Raw genomic sequence first — 25,562 nt, forward strand, 5'->3', positions numbered from 1 at the left:
ACTTATAGAATTTGTATCTCATCGCAACCAAATTTTTAGAAATCACAAAAACTATAGTTATTGTTGTATGTACCAAAATCGCATAGTCTGTGAGATCTATGTAGGTGTGCATACAAACGGACGGAATGACGGACATACAGACAGACAGACGGATATATATATATCGTCTCGCCTGTTGCCGGGGCAGGATATGTTTCTTTGTCTATCACATACATTTCCTGCAGGTATAAAGTTATATAACACGTCTACCGTATGGGGTAATGGTATACGTATATATATAAAATACAAAAATCCTAAAATTAAGTAGTGCAGGATAAAGACACTCTGGAACATTAATATAAAGTTTGGTGCCTATGTCATTTATATTTGCAGAGATAGATATATTCACATAAAATCAAAACATTATTATATGAAAATGAAAAACAAATAAGGGACATATATTTGCCTAATAACAAACAAAAGCAATAAGAAAGGTAAAAACGAAATAATAACATATTTAAAGCTTCACAGATATTTAAAATAAAATCAGATTGACAAATATATATTATTTACATTATTCTAGGGTCATTTAATTTAAAATTTATTATAAAATGCGAAATATATGTTACTAACATATTACTACATTCCTCATTATTGCATTTTCAATTATATTTTAATTTATGAATTAAGGAATTTAGGAAGGTTGAAACATGTAATCTATGTTTATTCCTGGAATTAAACTAAGTTAAACACCTAATCGTTGTAGCGCCTTCCATGCATATCAAATAACTCACAGCTCTTTGATTCGGTCATTCTATTCGCCTTGTAGACAACAATTAAAAGTACTCCTAATTTACGTCAACATTTCTGAGCAAGTGAGCCCATTGAAAAACCGCAGTCGCATCATCAAATGAACACGCAACAAAGGCAAAAGCAGCAGCCGGAGCTGCAGGCGCAGCCAAAGTTGATTTCAAAAGAATAAAAAAGTGTAGCATGCTTTCAGGCATTTCATTAATTTCACTTCATTTTTATGCACTTGTAAGCCATAGTGCGACGGCTGTGAATAACAGCAGCAGAGGGAGTAGAGGAAAGCCAAGGTGGGAGGCAGGAGACCCGCAGGCGGCGGCATATCAGCCGGATGCGCGCGTTGTTTGGTAATTTCCTTAACGGAAGCGCATGCAGTTGCAGTCCAGGATCAGAAATGGCCCTGAGACTGGCAGTGTCTGGCGGGGATGGCCAGCCAAGTCTGGCCTGGACTGGTGTGGTCTGCTATTCTCGCTAGCAACACCTACATATACATACATGTATATATATGAAATATTCACTCAGAAATTTGTTGCAAAAATTTCCGCAGCTAATAAAATTGGAGTTTAGTGTGCGGTCTGCGCATTAAAGGCGTCGCATTGCCCATGGGAGCTGCCCACGGCCATTTCCAATTGATTAAGCACTTTGGCCAAACAAAACCACAAAAGCACAGCCAAGGGCCCCACCAAGCCCAAGCCCAAGCCAAACCCCAAGCCTAGCAACGTAGCAAGCAAGCACACCAAAACTAAGCCCAGCAATTGAAGTACAACCCATTCAGATCTTGGCTGCCACACATATAGCAAAAAAAAAAAAAAAAGAAAACAAAAACCACTCATGGAATCAAATCGAATCACATCGCATCGAATCGAATGGAATGGAAACGAATCGCCTGGTAACCAAATGCAACGAAATGCGAAACAAGCCATTGCGAGTTGGTTAGCCGAAACGTGGCCATGTTAACGCCATGCCTCGACGCTTTAACTGCACTGACCGGATCAGAGCAGACTGGACTTTTGCTGGCCTGCATCGGCGCCAGGACCACGACAACGACCAGGTTCAGGTTCAGGTCCAGGCACAGTCCTCAACAAGCCGGACTCGAATCGTGCTTCACTCCACTCGATTCGCAACTTAAAATGCACTTTGGGGGCTTTTTCATTTAGTGCGCCATAAATTAGGCAACTGACTTTTTGCAGCTCAGGCAAAGAGCAAAGCGCGGCGACAGTTAACCCCTCCCCTTTCCAGCCCCCTCAGTAACTCACTTCCCTCCAACTCACGAACCCAGACAGCCAAATCCAAATGCCTGGCCAGGCAATTAATCTGCCCGGGTCACGTCGGCGCCAGCTAAGTTAAAAATTCAAAAGTCAACGGGTAGCGAACGGACAAAAAAAAAATGGGCTAACTGTGCAATTTATAATCAATGTAGTTTGAAATGATCGAACACTTTACTATATAAACAGCATAGGCAAGTAGAACGACCTTAGTCGAACATGACCCAATAGAAAATACTCTATAAAGTGGTTATCTACTTCATAAAACTATTTGCATAATCCAAATCTTCCTAATATTCACAAGGAATTTTATGTTCCTTTGTAAGTGAGTCAACACCTGTCTGACAGTTAATCAACAAAAATATTACAATATCTTGTTATTGGCAACTTATTCAACCTTAAATTTAAATGAATGCATACATTTATATTTAGAATGCTGAATTCAACACTCAAAATTTAAATTTTACATGTTCTGTTTTACAATATTCTTTGTTGAAGGGTTAAAATCACTGTAGAATTTTCGAAAATCAAATTTTGCTTAAAAGATCTAACTATCCTAAAATATAGTAAAAAAAATAAATTTGAGGGTAAAAATCTTTTTTGACCGCAGAGGCCTTCCTCCAATCTCTCTGGTCTAAAAAAAGCGCTCCAATAACGAGTGTTAACATACAGTGGTGTTAGCCCTGAAATTCCTAGGTTGGAAATAGATCGGTTTTAGAGTTATATTGCTGAGTTTACTTCATATAATGTTAATAAAGCCTTCATTTTTAATTTGGCTTACATTAAATCCTCAAATCCATAATTGTTCTTTGTAATTTTTGTCTGGAATCAGCAGAAAAAAAAATAGAGATGAAATAGAGATGCTCAAAAATTCGAACATTACAGAGTGAGTGCTGTTACTAACAGTTGCAGTTACTTTATTCAAGTTGTTATGTTAGTAACACAAATTCCATAAGAAATATAGTATACTTTGAAATTAGAAAGTTTGCCGCATGCATTGCTGAAGTGCGAACTTCAAATGATGCAACGGAAACACAATTAGGCTGAGTGCTGGTCACATGTCTAACTTTGCCCGCAAAAGTTCCTTTAAATTGCCACAGAGCATCAGAGAGAGAAAGAGAGAGTGAGCGAATATCAAAAGGCCGGAGAGGTGTCCCTTCCACCGAGTACATAGTCGAAGCAAGTCCGAGACGTTTGCCACATAAATTCAATAGCCCAGGCAATAAGTGCATTAGCAGCATATTTCACAGATTGGCAGACACGTCGCTCCATGGTCTACGTTTCGAGACCGAGCACCCAGTTGCTTGGCCACTTGCATAGCCAAGTGGCTGGGGTGGGGAGGGGTGCTGTAGTCAAAGGGAGCAGCCAAGCCGACCAAGCAGACAACTGCCCAGACACTCGCTCGACCAAAAGTAAGCCACAAATTGCACGAGATCATAAATATTTCAAGCATAAAATACAAAATATGCAAAAGTTTTCCATTTTCTTTTGCGCTTTTCGCCATTTGCTTTGCAGTTGCCATTTGCCATTTTACCATTTTTCCATTTGGTATTGCAGTTGCCTCTTCTGTTCTGAGATAGTACGAAACTACGTCAAACGAAATAAGAACAGGAAAAGAGCTGTTGGATATCCAAAAACGAATAGTGAATGCCCTAAAGAGACGTAAACAGAATATGTTGCCCCATTTAACATCCAAAACATAGATACACAAATATAGCATATGAATTTATAAATACATATAGCAATGATAAAATATTTAGCGAAATATTATTAGAATAATGTTGTTGTTAAAAAAAACAACTCGATTTTGAAATATTCTGCAAATGATAAGAATGTGGATATTTCTGATAAGCCAATCCCAATTCTTTACAATTGAAATGACCCAGTAAAATAAACCTCAGTTAGGGTAGGAAACTATATTGCTAAATTCTCTCGTACAGGAAAGAGCAACTGCAGCAACAGCAACAACAACAGCAGCAGGAGCAGGAGCAGCAGTGGAGCAGCAACTGGCGGGTTGTAGGCAGCTAGCCAGGACACTCTCTCTTTCTCTATCGCTCTTTGTAGTTGTCTCCGGACTTGGCGGCACGTGCACGCCAAATGTTGAACGGAAGTTCAAAAAGCGCAAAGAGCGTGTAACGGTGCCCAGCGATAGCTCCTGCTCCAGCTTCTACTGTGTATGGTCAGCCGATTGTGGCAACAAATTGCAATAAGCAATTTTTCAATTTTCAATTTAGACACCGCCATCGACGAAGCGACGGCGAAGTGGCGGGTGCACAGCGACATGCAAAGCACCAAAAACCAAACCACCAACCAGGTCATAATTCAACAAGACCCATCCAAGACCACACTCCACATATCTGCATCCACATCCACATCCATGTCCACGTTCGACTTTCCAGAGTGTCAGATTCCAGTCACAAGCAGACCAGGCGACAGGCAACGGCGCAACAAGACAAATGTATGTCCCCGGCAAAAGGTTCTGCCAGTTGACACACAGCTGGCCCATGTGCACAATTAATAAGTAATCTACGGGATTTACGTACTCTTCTTTCAGTATCTTCCATTCTAATGGTAACTTATGGTCCACTTCAAAGGAAAATCTATAAAAACTAGTCTTATGAAGGCTTTCGTATTAGTCCGTGACTCAATATATCTGATTCATGGCTGTATGAATTGCTCTCAGTTTCTGTCAAGAACATTATTAATTCATTCTGCTCTACTATTATTTTATAATATAAAACGAGACACAATTGCAAGTATCTATCTATGTATATACTTATACATATATTATTATTGCCAAATGAATGAAAAAATTGCTATTAAAAACGTTTACTCTTCAGAAATTATTGCAAATATTAAATGCAGAAGCTGTTGTTATTACAGTACGTATAACTCCAATAGCGCTATTTGTTAGTATCTGTATTATAGAAATTAAATACCATAAAATGTCTAAAGACTACATACAGAATCGAACGAAAATACTAGTATATATTTTATTATATTAAGTTTTAGTCGAAATGGGTATCTCTGAAATACTAATGTTCTTGATCGGTTAATAGCCAAGTCGACTTGTTTGGTGAACAACTATATAATATGGCATTTGGAGTCTTAAAAAACACCAATTATCCCCATATTTACAAAAATAATACCAAAAATACCTCATAGTGATATTAACTATTTATGTTATTTTGGAATAGAGTATTAAGAATAGGTTCGATTAAGATAAGATTTATATTACAATACGTACCCACATTTGGGTCGTCTAGCAACTCCAAAACATCAATTTTATATATGTATAGCGTTTATATCTTAAAAACATCTAATTAAATGTCAAGTAGAAGCGGAAATTTAATATTTTGGGGAGTTGCAGTTCCCCTTTTTGTTTCAAATTAGTTTCGTACATATTCCCACTTAAAATATTAAGAAAGGGAAAAAAACCAACAAATAAACTAACAAACAAAACCTCTACGCTCATCAAATTAAGTTTTAGTGCGTTAGGAGAAAGCATTTGAATATTTTCCACCTTAAAAATAAACTTTTTAAGCAACGATTATTTGAAATTTTCAATTCAATAATGAATATTGCTCCTAAAGAACAAACAAATACAATACAACTACATTGATTGATCAATAGCAAATATTTTTATTTTCGCCAGCGTTTTATTGCCATCAGGACTCCCAAACAGAGCCACATAATTAGCAGGACAATGAAATATGTGGAGATGACAGATTGCTCATCGGAATTTCTTAAAATGAATACCATATTGCGATAATTATGCTCGCAATGCTCACAGCCATTAAAATCCACATCGACAAAGTCATCCTCAGCGTGAGGTTCACCAAAGAGGTTTAACTGTCCACGCACTGTCAGAACCGTGCTGAGCAACAGAAATAACAGCTGGCTCTGCAACATCATGCACAATAAAGTAATACAATTAAAGCCGCTTACAATCAATTAAACAAATAATTTGTTACTGAACGCCGAGTCCACAGAGAAATGGCTTTTATAGCATAGCCCGGAATGAACCTATTGAGGCGCTGTTTCGAGTGCATTCCGAGAACTGGAGACAGGCCTTGTGGCATAAGTTTACATTATTTATGTATACACAGATTGCGACTGATATTCGAAAGTGGTAACTAATAAACAAAACTTGTACTGATTTTATAAATAGCAGGCGTAGTTTACTTTACACTCCGAAGTATAAAATGCAAGTGCAGTTAATTAATGAATAAGACGAGGGATTGAAACAATTACTATTTACAAATGAAATAAAACTTTTGGAGTTAGTACACTTTATAAGTAAGCATACAGATTATAAAAAATGATTGATTTATGAATTTTTGAATTTGAATGATATAAGCAGATCTTAATTAAAGAACTCTCTCTCACTCAAGCTTAGATCATTGTACTTTTGACAAAATACTTGATTTTCTTTTGAGTTGAATGCTAAGTTAACATTTTTATACCCGCTACCCATAGGGTAGAAGGGTATTATAACTTTGTGCCGACAGGAAATGTATGTAACAGGTAGAAGGAGGCATCTCCGACCCTATAAAGTATATATATTCTTGATCAGCGTCAACAGCCGAGACGATATAGCCATGTCCGTCTGTCCGTCTGTTCGTCCGTCCGTCTGTCCGTCTGTGCGTCTGTCCGTATGAGCACCTAGATCTCAGAGACTATAAGAGATAGAGCAATAATTTTTTTTCGACAGCATTTGTTATGTTTGCACGCAGATCAAGTTTGTTTCAAATTTTTGCCACGCCCACTTCCGCCCCTGCAAATCAAAAAAATCGAATAACAAGCGTAATTTTAAAGCTAGAGTTACGAATTTTGGTATATACAGTAATAACTATAGTAGTTATGATCCCTGAAAATTTAGTTGCGATCAGAAAAAAATTGTGGAAGTAATTAAAGAAATACTTTTGTATGGCCAAAAACGCCTACTTACTAGGGGTCTGAGTTGCTTTGGCTGAAAATCTGGTATATTGTGCCGTCTATGGTATATTTTGAATGCGGTACTATATCGATATACCACATATACCATTTGGTATATTTTTAGTATTTTTTGCAGTATATTTGGTATATTTTGAGAATAATACCGCAAAATATATTACTTTTATTTAAAATGGGTAGCTGGTATCTCACAGTCGAGTACACTCGACTGTAGCTTTCTTACTTGTTAAATATATATTAAATATGCATAACATTAAAAATACATATTAATATATCTGCGATATATGGTTAAGTAATAAATTATGATATTGAATAGAATTGAGGAGGAACCCTTAGGAGCAGCGGGCAACCGTCGATAAAAGGTGAAACACATTTCGATTAGTATGAGAAAGAGTATTATAAGGTGGCCCTATCATTAGTCTCTGGTTGCCACTTCCGTGTAGTTGCTGTTTAGGTATTCTTGTTTTGTTTTTCCACCGGCATCAACACGTATCCGTATCTGTTACGGAGCATTAGATGTTGAAGACGGAGCAAGTATCTTAATGCACAATCGTCGCTTAAGTGCACGTAAATTGAATAAAATTTCGACAAGTTTTAATACAGAAGATGCGCATAGAACATGTCAGACAAACTGTCGGGCACCAGACACACACTTAAACATACACACACACATACACACACACATACAAACAAATGAGGAGTATGTACGATTGAGTCAGATAGAAAGAAGGGGAGCGGAAGCACGATGACAGCCTGGGACCTCAGGGTAAATGGGAATTTGAATGTGTATAGGAATGCGAATACGGTTCATATACTCGTACAAAGCTCGATAGACAGACAATTCGAGTGAGTGCATGCTCACTTATTTGTTAGATTCCTTGCTTGTTTGGCTGAGATTTACGCAACTTAAACAGATTGTCAACAGGAATTGTTGTCGAGGACAGGTGACGCTCTGGAAGGACATAACATCGGGTGCAAGACACGCGCCGAGTTCGAGTGCGCCTCCAGACAGTGTGTTCTTGTTCTTGCATTGGGTCCTGCATGGGTCCTGCATGGGTCCCGCTGAGCCAGCTTCTGTTATGTAAAACTTAATTTGTTAAATCGTGTTCAAACACTTTTAACAGATGTTATCCTCAAGGAAATTAAATGTTATTGCAGCCCGCCCAACTAAATGCTGATTTATATGTTCATGTACTACAATCGTGTGCGTGTATGTAACTCGCCGCCCAGCCACGCCCACTTCAACATTGTTTTGTTGGTGCTTAACGCTTGTGGTGAACATGACCAATAAATATGAACATTTATTATATGCCCCTTTGTTGAACGAATCGGAAGTTCATTTACCATCATGCAAACAATATATTATTTTATAAATGGCAAACTGATTCCCGATTTAACCTTTCGCCATCGGTTTCAACAAAAATTACAATAAACGTGAAATATGCAAATGATGCTCAACACTAAATGCACATTTCCATTGATTTTTAAATGAACATTTGATGTGATGTGCTAAAAATGTTACCGCAAATCATACAAAAAAATAGTTAAACGGAAAAGGGATCATCTTGATAGCACACTACTAGTATTACAGATTAAAAACAAAAAAATATACATATCAGCGAAAAAATTATATTTTTAAGGGTCATATGGAATATTTACCTATTAACACAACAAATTCAACAACATAGTCGACATACAGTATAACACCTCGAAGTTTATTATTCTATATAACACTCATTTAAGATGCAATATAAATAAACTATAGTATATGATCTATAATTGAAGTAATTTAACATTATATCGGTGCAAGTTTTGTTCAGTATTTTGGGAGTTTAGTTTTCAAGAATATATTAAAATTATAAGATAAAAATGTTTAAATTATTCAGAACAATATAACAAAAATTAAAATTATGATTAAAAGAATAAAAACAGCATATAAAAGCAGTGGCTACTTAATAATATTATTATATATATGAAGCTTAATACTCGGTTGGCAATTTGTGTTGACTCAAGAGACTAATTGCGACAAACTCATGAAATAATTATATTTTTATACTTTACTCAAAGCCCTGAGCAAAACTCATGCGTGCTCCTTTTTAAGTAGTTTGTCTCAATCAAAACTCTTTATTTGAATAGTTTTTAAAATGTACTCTTGAGTTCAGCTCACCTGAGAGTTTTCAGTGCTATCATATGCTCAACTCACTATTGAGTGGAAAAATGCTCAAATGACGTTACAGCACAATGCTCTTATCTGCAAAGCATTTCACTTATGCGTTGACATTTAAGAGAGAAGAGTGCAAGTTGCAATCCAGGTTGAGCTTATTTTAGAGTACTTTTTCGATTCAATCTTTTCCTCTCAATGAGTGAATTGGCATTAGGAAACTTAAGCGTATTTGAATTAGAAAACCCCAAGCTAACACAAAATGGATTACTAAATTATAAAAATGTAGTTGTTTAAATAAATGTACATAAGTATGTTAAGTTATAAAAGTCGAGCAATTGGTTAACCAGTTTGTCGTTTAAATTCAATTATTCTATGTTATTTGAAAACCTTAATTGAAATAGTTTATATTCCATAACCAAGTTAATAACATATAGTCGTAGGAGCATTGAAAACTTAGCTTCGTTCTTTTACTATATGTTTTCAAATACTTTCAGAAAAAAATTAAAATGAAAATAAGCAAGCACAAGACCTTAAGCAGAGCAATATTGCAATATTGAATCAAGTTTTAAATATATAAGCTTTAAGTGAATGTAACATCAAACTTACAGTTCTAGAGAAACATTAGCTCAGTCAAGGCTGAAAATAAAATTCGAATTTAAAAATTAAATGTAACAGCGGAAGGCAGACAGAACAACCGACACCATAAATTATACATACATACATATATTATTGATCAGCGTCAACGGCTGTCCGTCTGTCTTGCAGTTGTTTTAAGTTTTCTTTCAATATTTGCCTAGGCGATGCAAATTGAAAAAAAAAATCCGCGCAACTTCTGTTTTTATGATTTCAGAAAATCTGGCTGCGATCAGACAAACCGCCTGCTGCTGTGCTGTCGGGTTTTAGTTGATTTGATTTGGTTAAAAATATCAAATTGTATTCTATTAATTCTCAATGGTATATCTTTTTATGTAGTGCTATTTTAATATAATTGTTTTAATATAATTTGAATGATTTTAAGAACAGTAACGCACTGCTTTCCTTTCATTTAAAACGGGTAAAGGGTATCTCACCGTCGAACACCCTCGACTTTACTTGTTTTATCTAAAACCCATGATTGAAGATCTAAATCTTGTTTCCAGATTTGTTCAATCTATTTCTTCTCTCCGTGGAATTTAAATTCATGAAGGAAGATTTTGAGCTTTTAACAAGATTTTTATACCCACATTCATAGATTCGTAGAAAGTTATTATTTGTGATTCCAGGAAATGTCTTTATAAGACTATAACAGATAATAACCTGCTTTGTCTGACAATCTAGTATACGTTGTGCTCTATAGTATATTTTTATGTTGTACTACATCGATATTCCAAATACGGGCTTTGGTAAATGTTAAATATATACCATACAGCTTAGTTTTTATTTAAAATGGGTAGTGGGTATCTCACAGTCATTGCGTGTTGCAAAATTGTTGCAACCTATATGTTATATCTACACAACAATTTTGTCAAAACAAACATAAAAGAAAAACACAAGAATGTGATCAATTAGCATTTAATGAGTAGAAATATAGATGTTAACCAGTAAGACAACTTCAGTCAAGTGTGCTCGACTGTGAGATACCGCTACCCATTTTGAATAAAAGTAAAATATTGCGTTGTTATTTTCAAAATATATCGAAAATACTACAAAATACTAAAAATATATTAAAATAAATAACTAATATTTGTTATATCGATATAGTACAACATTCAAAATATACCATAGACGGCACAATATACCAGATTTTCGGCCAAAGCAACTCAGACGCCTAGTAAGTAGGAGTTTTTGCTCATACAAAAGTATTTCTTTAAAAGCTTCCACAATTTTTATCTGATCGCAATCAAATTTTCAGGAATCATAACTACTGCTGTTTTTATTGTATACATTTTATTGTACATCGCAGCTCTATCTTTAAAATTACGCTTGTTATTCGATTTTATTGATTTGCGGGGGCGGAAGTGAGCGTGGAAAAAATTTGAAACAAACTTGATCTGCGTGCAGGCATAACAAATGCTGTCGAAAAAAAAATATAGCTCTTACAGTCTCTGAGATCCAGTGTTTCATACGAACGTACGGACAGACACACAGACAGATCGTCTCGGCTGTTGATGCTGATCAAGAATATATATACTTTATAGGGTCGGAGATGCCATGTTCTACCTGTTACATACATTTCCTGCTAGCGCAAAGTTATAATACCCTTCTACCCTATGGGTAGCGGGTATAAAAATGCTCTAATAACAACTTGAATCTCAATTTGTATTTCGTCAAAACCTTTTTAAATTTTGGTCACGTGTCGCTAAAATTTATCTTTGCTAATAAATTTAAATCGTTTCTGACGATTTTTCCCGTAAATTGGTTTATCTCAGCAGATTACACTCGAGTATAGCTAATGATTTTTAATTAATAATTTCCAAAGTAAACTAGATAAGCATCTAAACTCTGGTTTTCACTTCAACTTAGAACTTAGAACAATCGTTTCTAATTTATGTAGCTTAAATTTTAATTTTATTTATCATTTTTTATTTAACTTTTCCAAATTATTTTCATGTTTAAATAATCATTTCACATCAATCATTGGTTCAGGATGCTCGAATTAATAAAGCAATCTACAGTCGAGTGTGCTCGACTGTGAGGTACACGCTACCCATTTTGTGTAAATGCAAAATATTGCATTATTATTCTCAAAATATACCGAAAATACTACAAAAATATTGAAAATGTATATCGATATAGTGTCACGTTCAAAATATGTCAGATTGTCAGCAAAAGCAACTATGACCCCTAGTAAGTAGGCGTTTTTGCCCATACAAAAGTATTTCTTTAATATAATACATAACTTAGACAATTTTTGTATATTTGCGGGGGGCAGATGTGGGCGTGGCAAAAATTTGAAAGAAACTTGATCTGCGTGCAGGCATAACAAATGCTGTCGAAAAAAAAAATAGAGAGCTATCTCTTGTAGTTAGAGATTTAGAGTTTCGTACGGACAGACGAACATGGCTAGATCGTCTCGGCTGTTGATACTGATCAAGAATATATAATACATATATACTTTATGGGGTCGGAGATGCCTCCTTCTACCTGTTACATACATTTCCTGCCAGCACAAATTAATAATACCCTTCAACCCTATGGGTAACGGGTATAAAAATACTGAAATATATCGATAGCTACTATTACATTTAAAATATACCATAAAGTACAAGATATGTTAGATTGTGAACCAAAGCAACTATTATATTATTCGATTTTAATAATTTATTTAAAATTACAAGAGATGCATTTCTTGCCAGCACAAGCTACATTCTACCCTATGGGTAGCGGGTATAAAAATATTTTTCTGTATCTTCCAGAACCAAATGCACAGTTTTTCATGGCGAGAAATTATTTTGTAGAAAAATGGGGCGTACTCATACAGTGTTCCCAAAAAGTGACACACCTTAAGGGGTAGTTACAGATAATATTAAACAATTTCAATGCAGATTAATTACCATTTTTTAAAAGTAGATGCAATACAGGTGAACACAGGGTATTTTGAAATAAATTATATTCCATAACTGACAAAAATATAATACTATATGCTTGTTAATACATCTTTGTATGAATATATTTATTATTTCATTTTAGAAGCAGCACATATTATTGTACATACATATGAATATGGTTCACAAACATTAAAGTTTATATAAAACAAAACTTCAAAACAAATATGATTTGCAGAAGTCACAGCACTAAATAAAGTAATAATGTGATAATGTGTTTGCTGAAATATTTATTGTACTTGGCAGTCCTCAGCTGATCATCTGCTGTTTAGAAAGCTTATAAACAATCGATAATAATCTAATAAAAGTATTGGTATTCGATTGACAAACCAAAATTCAATTTTTAAATTTGAATTAGCTGCTGCGGATTGTGTCAAATTAGACTAGAAACAATTCGTACAATGAGAAAGAAGAAATAAGAAATTTGAGTTAAGTCAAAAATTTAAGAATAAAAGAAAGGTAATTGCCTCTCATTCCTTCTTTGATGACCATCTCAGTGGTATACAAAAAAATCAAAATCTAAAACTAAGTGTATTCAGTATATCAGATTAAACCAGAAAATGTTTTCCATTATAGTTCGGCATGTCAGATTCTTAAAACAATTTACAACAATTTACAATTTACTTTTGGGAGAACAAAAAAACGGATTTCCAGAAATCCACTTGTTTGTGTAATAGGAGAAAGTCAAATTAAAAAATATATTTTGAATGGCTTGCTGAATTATTTAACAAGGATCTTCAAAATTTTAATAACCCAAAAAGTCAATACAAATTTTATTTTAACAAAATTTTGGAAAAATGCGAGCAACAAAATTGTATTGAATTTGGATAGTATCAGTAGTTTCTGCAAGTAAATTATGGTAACAACTAATACTTTTAAAGAATTCAAATAGAAACAATTAAAATTGACATCTACTTTTAACCAGACATTTCTCTTGAACATTCCAATATTGAGACCAATATTTCGCATTGTATTTCATAAGTACAACTATAGTTAAGTCTTCAATAAATCATTATTAAAAAAATGAATCAATTTCACTATGTAATTTTATGCGACGTATTACGAAAAACTTATTAAAACCTAAACAGCTAGTACACTTTACTAGCTCATACATTAAACTAGAACATATGATGTTTCGGATTTTAAATACATGTAACCCAGTTTTCTATCCACATTTCACAATGTTGAACGGGTAAAATTCCGGCTGCAATTGTTATTGCCATGCTCAAAATGGTAAAATGCCGTCGAAAATGCCGCGGACTTTTTAACAGGCAATTTTCCGCAGTCACACTATTCAGGTAAAGGCAAGATAAAGAAGACCTAAGATCCATGTACATAATTTACCTGAAGCATTGGATGGCGGACTTACCATATTATCTGCTAAAGATTTCTGAGAAACATCCTAAAAGTAGTTAGGGCTTACCTTAAATGGAAAAGGTCTTCCCCGAATAACCAAAGAATTCTTCACATAATTTTCAGCTTTTTAACATAGTTTATATTTAAATGAATTCAAATAGATTCGCGAATGGAACAGAAAAATAATCTACAAGCGAAAAGATATGGAAACGTAAGAAGCATACATGTATGTATATGTAAAAATATCTGATACACAATATATTGTATTTACTATGCAAGTTAATGTATCATATTGATCAGCTAGACTATATCCATAAATCAAGACCACTAGATTCGTATCTATGACCTGCCCTCGCGAACGGAAAGTGTTTGTGCTGCATCTGCTTCTGTTGGAGTTGAGGTTGAGGCCATCTCTGGATGTGGTCTAGTCAATCGCCAATCTCAGTCCACCCGTGCATTACACAATCCATTCAAATTTTAGCCAGTTTACACAGCGTCACAGCGTATCGTTAAATAATCGTTTGGGTTTCTTGTAATTGGGGTTTATGGGTCCTGGAAGGACGTGTGGTTTCAGCGCACTCTTGCCAGGCTGACGATTTGCATCATATGGCAACTGTGGTGACAGCTTCAACTGCCGGTAATAGTCACTTTTAGGATAGGCGCTGTTGCACTTCGTCACAATTCGCACCTTTTTGCTTCCACTATCCGTTCGCGCAGTTTCCAATTTAATACGCTGTACTGGATTCTTGGGAGTGACTTGAGCAGCAAGTGGATTTAGCAATAGTTTATTGTTAGCCTGTTTTAATTGCACCTTACGTGACGGAACAAAATAATCCTGTTCACCTGGCTTTAGTGGCTCCTCCCAACCATTGCTCTTAACTTCCGCAGGTGCAGCTTTTGTGGCTTCCTTATCTGTTGTTAACTCTTCATTTGTGGGAGCAACTGTTGTCTGCGCCTTAGATTGCTGCTTTACCTGTAGTTTGGTTTTCTGTTTGGGCAGCTCATCCTTCTGGGCTGTCTTTTTTGCCTTCTTTGATTCTGGCTTGTTGGCCGTCGCCTTTTCAGTTGGCTCGTCGCCATTCTCGTCCACCTTCTCCACCACCCAGGCATTGTTTATGCTCGATCGCACCTTTTCATTGCGTTTCACTTGCTTTCGTAGCTTTGGCGTCATGGCATTGTCTAGCACCTCATTGAAATTGTCCTCGTCAACCTCTTCAAAATTTATGGAACTCAGAAGACGCTTACGCTTGGACTTGCTCAACTTCTTTAGATTTCGGCCAGTTCCAAAGTTAGACTCCTCAAACTCATCTGCATCTGTGATCTTCTGCTCGACCAACTCAGCGAGTGTTGTGCCCTCTGGCTTGGGCATGTTGCGCACACCCAGTGGAAACTCACCGGCTGCATACGTCTCGAAGATGTGCAGCAACTTTCGCAGTCCCTTGCGCCGTTTGCTGTTGTACTCCTGGGTCCGTAGCAGGGTCTGCAACTCCTCCAGCACACAGTCAGCATTGAGTGGTAATTCCGGCATCAGCACATCCACATTTCCCGCACGTGGATCAAGCGATATAGTCTCAGGCTGTGGTTGCTTTTCATCCTCTTCCTCCTCTTCTTCATCGAAGCCAGAGTCCAGTTTCTCGACGTCATCAATTGAGGCACTAGGAAAACCCATTTCCTTCCATGCCTTATACTTTTCGCTGTACTCACGACCCAATTCACTTTGATACAACAAATGGTAGAAGACGCGTGTACGGCACTGTGCAACCAATTTGGGATCCCGCTGCGTCCCCACATAGTGCACAAAAGGCAGCAGGAATAGATTGACCTGCGCTGCCGTAATTTCCTCATTTGCCGCTTTAGCCAACTCTTCAAAGAACACGTCCATATAATGCATGGTTAGGCCACGTGACTTTGGCTGCTCAGCCAACACTGACTGCTGCATCGTGGCATTGAATGTCTGTATCAGCTCCGGCGACCATTTGCTCTTCTTCAGCAAGCGCAGCATGTAACGTACCATACGACGCACAAGCATCAGAAACTTGTCCATACGCCACTGATCGATGCCAAACCATTCCTGGCACATGGTGCGCATAAAGGCGCTGAAGTAGGCTAAACTGCAGGCGGTGTTGCCACCAAAACTGTCCACCATTTGGGCTAGCTGCTCAGCCAGCTCCTCTTGCACCAAGGGCTTGTCCGACATCCAGACATTGTAATACAAGCCTTTCCAGATCCGCATGAAATCATCCTCTGTGAAGGGAAAAGAGCTGACTGCACGCAGCTGGAACCATTTCCGCAGCTTGCGAATTTGGCGATTCCGCTTTGTTAAGTCATTACATGCCAACGCACGCACTATTTTCACCTCCTGAGCAATTACCAGCAACTCCTTTGGCACTTTGGGCTGCGATGCTCCATCGTCTTGGATTTCATTCTCGTTGTCATTGTCTATGGCAGCCACCTGAGCGCTGCGTTTAATAGGTCTTTTCCTTGTCACCATAATTGATAATTAACAGAGAACGGCCGGAACTTTTTGCAAATTCCTCCGGTGTGTATTGATTGAATTTGACTGACGAGAGAGAGGAGGGCGCACGTGTTGTGTAGCCTCGTACAAATCGCATTAGTGTGGCCATAACTTCAATTTCAAAATATACTGGTTTTTTTTTAATACCTCTTCCGCAGGGAAAAATATATGAAAAATTTGTATTTTTGTAGTAGCCATACTGTTTTCTTTTTCAAAACCTACAATATTTTTTAGTGAATATATCATTTGTCGATCACAGTATATTTCATTTTATAATTAGAATAACACTTCATATTTTTCATATAAGATAATATAAGGATTCATCATATTATTAGTTGCGTACATTTTGAGAATAAATGTATATATTTTAATTGTGAAAAGTGTTATTTATACATAGGAACAAATTAAATCTGGTCTCACTTACAGAATTCCATTTTAAAGAATTGAACGGCTTTTAGCACTGGAATCAAAACTGCGCTGGGCTGCACTTTTCACCAGCTGATTTTAGAATCATATTTTCTACAGAATTGGCTTTAAAAATTTAACATTTCACAAAATTCATCATCATGTCGGTGTTAACCATAGAAAATGCTGAAGATTATGAAAAGTACATCAGTTCTGACAAAACAACCGTTGCCCTTTTTGCCGCGGCTTGGGCAGAGCAATGTGCTCAGGTTAACGATGTGCTCAAGGAGTTGTCAAACATTCTAGGTGATAAGTTGCAATTCATTACACTAGATGCTGAAAAATTTCCGGACATTTCAATAAGGCATCAGGTATGTTTCCGTTGATCTGTATTATAATTATAAATAGTTAATGGCACTGTTCACAGATTGAAGCGGTGCCCACGGTTATATTCTTTAACAAAGGTTCTGCTGTGGATCGTGTTGATGGTGTTGATATTGCCGCTATTAGCAGCAAGTCCAAGAAGTTGGCTGAAAACGCCAGCAGCGCTGCTGCCACTGGACAAACTCTAGAGGATCGCTTAAAGAGCCTTATTAACAAAGCGCCTCTCATGATATTCATGAAGGGCGACCGAAATGCACCTCGCTGTGGTTTCTCCAAGCAGCTTATTGCAATTGTTAATGACACAAAGTATGCATCTTCCTATGTAACTAATCTATGGTTATAATAATATTCATTTGATACACAATTGTTTGCAGACTACCTTACGAAACTTTCGACATTCTCAGCGATGAAGAAGTGCGTCAGGGTCTGAAAACCTATTCAGACTGGCCCACATATCCTCAGGTTTATGTGAAGGGCGAGTTGATTGGTGGACTCGACATTATTAAAGAACTACTAGCCAACAACGAACTGGAATCGTCGCTTAAGGGTTAACTTTGCAAACGACGTTTTATTAATTGACTCCATAAACAACAACAAAGTCGTCTCTCATCAATGTACAATGTCCAATGACTTTTTATATGCATACAAATAAAAGCATAGTTCAAATTTAATAATGGTCACACAAAACTTAAAGCTACCGTTGGAAATTTTGCAGTAATCGTTTTCATAATTTTTTTGTCGAATTTTGATATAGCATCAAATATGTTTTTAAGTATGAAATGTTATTTTCAACAAATCAAACTTAATTATACATATTACGAAACTAAACTCAAATGTGTACTTTAAGAAACACAGTCAAAATTGCAATGTTGCTTAGTACGTTCAGTAAGCCAAATATTTGCAATAATTAACAAAATTTCCTTGATGGAAGTGACTTTCCTTCCTACGTTTAATTCGCAATCCATATATATTTATAAAGATTACAATTCAATTCAATTCCTCGTTTACTAATTTTTAATGGAAGCTATTAATAAGTTGTCAATTTGAAATCTGCAATGTATGGTTTGTATATACCGTATTTTTATTTTCTCATTTCTCAATGACATTCTGTAGTTTTCAGCAAGCTCATACTTTTATACAAATTTCAACCATTTAAATTTATATGACCACGTAAACTGAACAACGAACAATTTACGAAGCCGTGTAAGTTATTGAATATTAAAAAAAAAAAAAAAAAATGTTTGACATTAACATTTTGGGACACAATAAGTACTGTTAACATTCGAAACTTTTGCAGCACTGTCTCTTCAGCAGCGTTTTCGCCAAACATCCGACAACTTGAAAATATCGCTAATTTTTACAACACTGTTAAAAAATACTCTCGATGCATCAACTTTGCTGAACAGCTGACAGAAAGCGGCTTGCAAATATTTCTGAAATATTAAATTTGTTAATAAAATTAAAATATAGTGAAATGGCTGAAGCCAATTCTGCGGATGCATCAAACGGCGAGGACAAGAAGCTATCGGATATCTTTTTTAAACGGCTGGAACCTCTATGATGAGCTCGAAGTCACTGAGCTGCCCTTTAATGGCACCGAATTCCAGGTAAGTTTAATAAATTTATTTATTTATATTTATTAAGATGTCATTTAATTTCAGACTAAAGTGAAAACTGCAATGGGGCATTTTGAACAGGCTACTGTCATTGTCAACCAAGTGAGCATGTTCAGCTCCAACGAGTTAATCGACGAAGTCTCCACAGATTCACTTCCTTTCATGCTGCTGCCGTATTTTTTGGGTAAGCTCGCCACCAAGGTGAACAATCCGAACAGTTCTGAGATGCTAGAGTTGGGGGAGATCTATTTCAACGATCACCTGCAGCGCTGCCAGGAATATGAGCTATGTGAAGCGCCACAGAAGAAAGAAGTTGACAACAAAACGGATGCAGCTCAGCAGAAAAGCGAACAACGCCAATTAATGGAGGCTGCTTATACTCGTAACGATAAGATCGCTCAGTATCGCAAGATGAAGGAGATTGACGAATATATCGGTCGAATGCGCGCCGCCGTTAAGAACAAAACCGCCGACGATGAGTTGCGTCGTGAATTCTTTTTAAAGTATTTGCAAAAGAGTATCCTGGACACTAAGCAGGAGCTAGAGAGTCTGCGTGTCATGAAGGAGATGGTTAAGATGCGTCTGGCCCACATGAATGCCGCTCAAAAAGAGCCCATTGGACCACAGCAACAGCCTAAAGCTGGTGCTTCCGCTCATGGACATGGCCATAGTCATGGACCTCACAATCATCATCAGCATCCAACAGAGGCGAAACCGAAGCCCTTGCAGCCATTCATCATTACGCGCAATGCCACACAAAAGGCAGTTTTTGGCCTTGGATATCCCAGCTTACCTATTATGACGGTCGATGAGTTCTACCACCAACGCGTCGAGGAAGGCATCTTTCCTGACGACGAGAAAATGGCCAAGATCAATCAGGAAAAAGCAATTGCTGCTGCACTCAACCCTAACGTACAGGAGGAAGAGGAGAAGGCCATTGAAGATCAACAGGTAGAGGACGATGATCCCGAGTATTTGGCACGTATGAGGCGCATGGATGAGTACAAGGATGTGGTGCGTCGTGGTGATGGCAACAGACACAATCGTAGTTAAACTACACACTCAATTTTTATACGAATAAAGAAAGTATTTAATGGTTAACCATTTTCAAAGTAAAAATCATACATATCTTTTAAAGCTATCACATAAACAGCAAAACATTCAATGTCCTACTGTAAGGTATTAATAGATCGGTCTAAGAATATTGAAGGATGTTCATGAAGCATGAAGTTTCTCATTGGACTAGAGAGTTAAGCGACAATACCATCTATAAACAATTAATAGAACTATTCGCTGTATTTAAGAAACATATTAATTAAGGCAAGAACTAGCTTAAAGTCAAAATGGAAATTCTAACTGAGAAAACACAGCAACAAAAGCATCTCCAAGCACAGCATCTGCCGATCTAGTAAAGAATTGGAGTGGGATACATCTACTAGCTACATACATATGTCATCTTAGGAAAACCGTTTCTCAGTAAGGCCAATAAAAATACTGCTAAAGTATTGAATTAAGAATATAATTGTAGCTCTATTGAAACATCGTTGGAGTTTTATTAAATAGTGGTAATGGAGTCCATTCCCCGACAATAGCAATAGAATGCATTTTAAATAAAAATAAAATACAAATTACATTGCCACAGGTGTAAAATTTATACTGTATTTGGTAATTTGGTATTTGCATGTGTTTGGTAGATTTTTAAGGTTAGCACTGCTGCAGTTTTCGGTCACATTGAATGTCGACACTAGACGTCGACAACAACCACAACAACCATCGACAACAACATAAAGGAAGAAGAGCCACTTACAAATTTACACTTTTATAAAGCACATTATCACTCAGTCCTATACATACATATAGTGTTGCCAACCCCAACGCACAAAGTAGGCAACGAGTGTTAAAACATTTACAAATTCTTTGCATTGTGATAGAACACGCTAAAAATATTCAAGCATTGCAATCAACCCCCTCCAAAACAAAAAGAGCAAAACAATGTCCGTCAGTGACTTTATTAAAGGTCTTCCCATACACGATTCGAAAAACTTTGCGCATCTCAGCAGCGATCATGGGATTCGAACGTCGCAGAAGCGAGCTTCGATCTACTTGCCCACAGAGGATGTGGCCGAGCAGGCACAGCTTATTGTGATGGACAAGCGGTGTGTTTTATTGCGATATCTCACCCAACAGTGGGACAAGAAGACGCTGCAAAGAAAACGGGAACATGGGAACGATGGCAATGGGAATGGAAGCAATGCCAACAATAGCACTTCGAATGGCAGCAGTAGCAAAAAGCGCCCACGTTTGGACAACAATGAGCTCAACTGAGGCAAATGAAACAGCTGCAGCTGGATGCATTGCATACGCATATAACACCCATTTAACAATTGTCTCCACTTGGAGCAATACCATTAATTTAAGAATTTTCTTTATGTTAAAAATAAACAAACTAGACACTAACTACAATCAAAGCGAAGTTTACCTGGGTTTATAATGTATTGGTGCTTAAAACAATATACATATATGTATGTAACTAGTTCGTGTGTTCGAGAAGGATTTAAATACAGCAATTCACACTGGGGTCAGACAAAAAAGAGTTGCCATTTAAAGTCAGTTGGAAATATGAGAAACCTCTCTTCCTGGTGCCTCTTACAGTTTCATGTGTGAGTCAGTATCTCATAAAGCACAAAGATTTCAGACATATTTCCCATTAATTTATGATATTAGTTTCAGTATGTTATAGTACATATCAATCTATAATATTAAGAGTATTATTTTATATAGATTCTTATAGATTGTGCCAGATAATCAAACAGCGCTCGTTTTGTCCAACCACTTTTTTTTACTTCAGAAACAAACAATTGGATTTGACTACATTATTTTTAGGCGCTAGTTTTCAATGATGACCCAGATCCTTGGGATCCGGCTTGCCGTACTGCTTCTCCCACCAAGTCACATATTCCTTCTTTCGCTGCTCGCGCTTGGCGAAGTACTCTGGATATTGTGCCTTCTCCAGCGGATGCCAGTAGTCGAGCACCCAATCTGGTGGGATGACTTCGCGTTCAAAAGCGCAGCCGCCGGCGCTATTTGCAACTGCAAAAATACAATTATATATGGAAAATTCCACATCATTCTCAGCATGTTCAACTTACAGTTTCTGGGCTGGAAATGCTTTGTCTCAAACAATTCCTGTTGTCCGCAAGCTAACAGACGCATGCCCTCAGCCAGATCCTTGCGACGGTTCTCATCGAAGCGTGCACGCATAAGCACGGCACGATAGCGGTATACCTCGCTATCATCAAGTAAGGATTCAATGGAGACGCACAACAATGTATTATATAATCGAGATCGAGAAGTGGAATTACAATAGCTACGACCACTTACCGGCGATCATACCACGCCTCCAAGTTACGTAGGGCACGTTTGTAGAGGCTGCACACTTGGCGTTTGTGCGACACAATTGCCAAGGGAACTTGAGCCATATTTCGTTAGTGGAATTGCCGAAATTCTGTAATTTGCTGGTTGTATGTAAGCAACAACAACAACATCAGCTGCAGCTACTGAAAACTGTCAAAAGTTGTGTGCTGCAAAGCGCCGCAGTGTTTACGTAGTTACCCAGCACTCATGCACAGCGCTGCCAGACTGTTGAATTCAACAATTATTTACTTAAAATTCAAAATTCCCTCTACCCATGGGTCGGGTGGTAACTTAAAACACAAAAAAAAATAAATAAAATTCAAAATTAGTCTAGCCAATTTCAAAATATTTGTAAAAATCCAAAAATAAAGTTTTCGAAAATTATAAGTATGAGGAGGAAACTTTTAAGAAACACCCTATTTTAGAAAACAAAAATGATCTTGAAAGTTGAGAATCTATAAGCTTTTATTGATTTTCTAACGGAATAATTATATGAAGATGAATGCCGTTTAAGAATGAAATATTAAGTTTTTGTGACTTTTTCAGTACACACACACTGAAAATAAAGCACAGCCAACTTCTAAATACATTTGTTCGACTCCGCTTTAATACATATTAATATAATTTTTGAATAATTATCTGTATAAATTACATATCAACAATTAATGAAATAAAGTCTAATACTACAAAATGCATTCTTAAATTACGTAAATAAGCCGATGACTTTAAAATCTAACTCATAACATTCAATATAGATTGAACAATATGCTCAGGTATATCCAATGGCTGCTCGCAAAGATCTCCGGTTTGCTTATCGTACATATAGATCTCGTTAACAATACGATCTTCATAATTGGGATCTATTGAGGATACCAGCACCATGGAGCCTTCGGCCAACTCTGTCAATATTTGTTCAATGTCATGCTCGCTAACCGATGTCGAGTTAGATGTACTGAGGGGAGAAGGCTCGCCAATGAAATCAATGGTGAATATTGTATCCGCTTGCGATAGTGTGTCAATATCTGTAGCATCTGACGGCAAGTTAGCCTCATTCACATATTCCATGTCGATGACATTCTTGTGTAACGCCTTCTCATTTTTGTCATCAGTCTCCTCATCGTCCAGCAATGAATTGAGTTCCTGCTGTAATTGCTCTCCTCTGTCTTTGATCAGTTGTTCGGTCTTAATGGTTCCCTCTCGCTTAATATCAGTATACGACGACGGAAATTCGTGCTCCAGCTCCTCATCCAATTGCAGGGCCTCCTGTTTTTGCTTTAATGGGCGTCGTTTTCGTTTGGCGGCTGACATTGTGTTTCCATTCTCCATTGCTCGGCGTTTGGCCAGGGCGTGCTTGCCCAGCTTCTTGTTCAGCACTTGTTCGTTCTCATACACCAAATCGCCATCGCTTAGAGTTCGAGCTCCCTTGCTCTGTTGCGATTTGGAACGCTGCAAGGGCAATAATTTAATGATTTTTTATGCGAACTTAAATTTTATAGTTGTGAGTAATGCAAACCTTTTTGACGTTTGTAGGCTGAGTTGCGACAATCTCCTGCCATTGTCGCTCAGCTTCAAGACGCTCTTGATCCTCCTTCTCTAGCTGTTCTTTGAGTTCTTGAATATTGAAAGCCTTGGGATAGAGTAACGCCTTGTTAATCAACTGTCCATTCATGCGCTCTTCCCTTTTATACTTCAGCTTGAGTTCGCGTCGCGTCCGCTTGGGAAACATTTGACACATCAGCGAGAAATCCGTGCCAATAATTTGAAGGCTACGATAGAAGCGCACTGTGTCATCCGACGACCAGGCTGGAGTTCGCTTGTGTCTCTTGTAGAAACCATTGTCGCCAGTAGTTTCATCCATTAGTATCAACGATGAGTTCGCTAACACTTTGCGCGCCTCAACCTCGGCCGTAGTCTCAATCTCCAAAGTTTTCTCATCGATTATCATCTCACCATTGGCATCTAGCTTCAGCTGCGGGACTGGCATAGCTGAATGAGGAGCAGCACCAGCTCCAACATCAGCTTTGGTTTCCATCAGTTCGGCCTTTGGTGGCTTCATCTCATCGGAGTGAATACTGCCATTGGCAGACTCCGCCTTGATGGTGGTCACTAGAGGCTTTTGCTCCATGGGATTGCTGTCGGGATTGTAGAAGATCATGTCAAACATTTTGAATGTTGACTTATCAGGCACGCCATTATTGAATCGTGTCTCAAAGTCACGCTTAGCATTCACACGCTGCTGGGCAAGTGACTGCGATGACTTTTCTCCATCTCCTTTGCGCTGCTTCCCCACGCCACCGGAATCTGAGAATACGGAGCAACTGGACTCAGTGCGAATCCGACCCATTCCTGGGCTCATCACGCTGCCGAGATACTTAGGAGAAGCCTGCATCTGCTGATGTGGCGTTCCTCCGCCGCCCGCATTCATTGAGGATCCGCTTAAGTAGCGTTCACGCCGCGTTGGTGTGCCGGGTGATTGATAGTCACCATCGTAATCGGCAGCTAGCGGGGAACCCACGAAGCTATTGCGTCGTTGACCAAACACGGGAGTGGGACGCACACGTTGTCGAGCCTGCGCCTTGCTCGGCGACATCGGGAACCCGTTTGCCGTCTTTTGTAGATCCATCTGGATCACGTTGTCCTCGATGTCTGAGTGAAACACATCATCCATTAGCCCTAGGCTGCTGACAGCCGGCATTTTAAATGCAATCTCATTAACATCCTCGTCTGCATGCTCCTGTTTCGGAACAGAAAGGGATTCGGAAACGGGAATGGCTAAGGGATCGGCCATAGGAACGGGGAGTGGTTCTGCAGGTGCATCTGCTGCTATATCAGCATCTTCTTTACGTGCTTTCCGTTTGATTTGACTCAAATTGGCTGCTGCCTTGATGCGTTGCCGTCGAGCGGACATTGCTTGTATTTTCTTTGATTTTTCTCACATGAAAATAAGGAAGTTAATTGCGAAATTGTGCCGCACGTACAAAAACAATAGCAACAACAACAAAATATGCAGCAGCACGAGTTTTTCTCTATTAGTGTTGTATAACGAAAAATTACACGAACAGTATGCTGGCGACATCAATATACTAAAACTCACTAAACAAAAATACCTGCTTCTAA

At 37.7% G+C, this 25,562-nt stretch overlaps 6 protein-coding genes across 6 annotated transcripts; 3 read left to right on the top strand and 3 right to left on the bottom strand.

The window, feature by feature from the left end:
• Positions 1-14,257: 14,257 nt before the first annotated feature.
• On the bottom strand, positions 14,258-16,720 carry LOC132795010 (ribosomal RNA processing protein 1 homolog). Its single transcript, XM_060805829.1, has one exon. The coding sequence runs from the start codon at positions 16,600-16,602 to the stop codon at positions 14,608-14,610; it is 1,995 nt and encodes a 664-aa protein (XP_060661812.1). The 5' UTR covers positions 16,603-16,720; the 3' UTR covers positions 14,258-14,607.
• A 239-nt stretch (positions 16,721-16,959) lies between these two features.
• On the top strand, positions 16,960-18,102 carry LOC132796576 (glutaredoxin 3). Its single transcript, XM_060808184.1, has 3 exons — positions 16,960-17,402; positions 17,459-17,721; positions 17,790-18,102. The coding sequence occupies exons 1-3, from the start codon at positions 17,193-17,195 to the stop codon at positions 17,965-17,967; spliced, it is 651 nt and encodes a 216-aa protein (XP_060664167.1). The 5' UTR covers positions 16,960-17,192; the 3' UTR covers positions 17,968-18,102.
• A 501-nt stretch (positions 18,103-18,603) lies between these two features.
• On the top strand, positions 18,604-20,142 carry LOC132795749 (immunoglobulin-binding protein 1). Its single transcript, XM_060807026.1, is given in 4 exon segments — positions 18,604-18,618; positions 18,713-18,958; positions 18,960-19,022; positions 19,077-20,142. Coding segments are annotated over 3 exon segments (1,140 nt in total). The 5' UTR covers positions 18,604-18,618; positions 18,713-18,889; the 3' UTR covers positions 20,085-20,142.
• A 622-nt stretch (positions 20,143-20,764) lies between these two features.
• On the top strand, positions 20,765-21,485 carry LOC132798049 (DET1- and DDB1-associated protein 1). Its single transcript, XM_060809860.1, has one exon. It carries the CDS (start codon positions 21,024-21,026, stop codon positions 21,354-21,356), a length of 333 nt encoding a protein of 110 aa, XP_060665843.1. The 5' UTR covers positions 20,765-21,023; the 3' UTR covers positions 21,357-21,485.
• A 365-nt stretch (positions 21,486-21,850) lies between these two features.
• On the bottom strand, positions 21,851-22,596 carry LOC132797328 (NADH dehydrogenase [ubiquinone] 1 beta subcomplex subunit 9). The gene is made up of 3 exons (XM_060809337.1): positions 22,413-22,596; positions 22,181-22,320; positions 21,851-22,121 (listed from the first exon to the last, which is right to left on the bottom strand). Exons 1-3 carry the CDS (start codon positions 22,508-22,510, stop codon positions 21,925-21,927), a joined length of 435 nt encoding a protein of 144 aa, XP_060665320.1. The 5' UTR covers positions 22,511-22,596; the 3' UTR covers positions 21,851-21,924.
• Positions 22,597-22,711: 115 nt separating this feature from the next.
• Positions 22,712-25,521, bottom strand: LOC132794145 (transcription factor TFIIIB component B'' homolog). Its single transcript, XM_060804827.1, has 2 exons — positions 23,959-25,521; positions 22,712-23,891 (listed from the first exon to the last, which is right to left on the bottom strand). Exons 1-2 carry the CDS (start codon positions 25,351-25,353, stop codon positions 23,178-23,180), a joined length of 2,109 nt encoding a protein of 702 aa, XP_060660810.1. The 5' UTR covers positions 25,354-25,521; the 3' UTR covers positions 22,712-23,177.
• Positions 25,522-25,562: the final 41 nt, after the last annotated feature.

Source organism: Drosophila nasuta, chromosome 2L (assembly GCF_023558535.2).
Source record: "Drosophila nasuta strain 15112-1781.00 chromosome 2L, ASM2355853v1, whole genome shotgun sequence".
Lineage (NCBI taxonomy): Eukaryota > Metazoa > Arthropoda > Insecta > Diptera > Drosophilidae > Drosophila > Drosophila nasuta.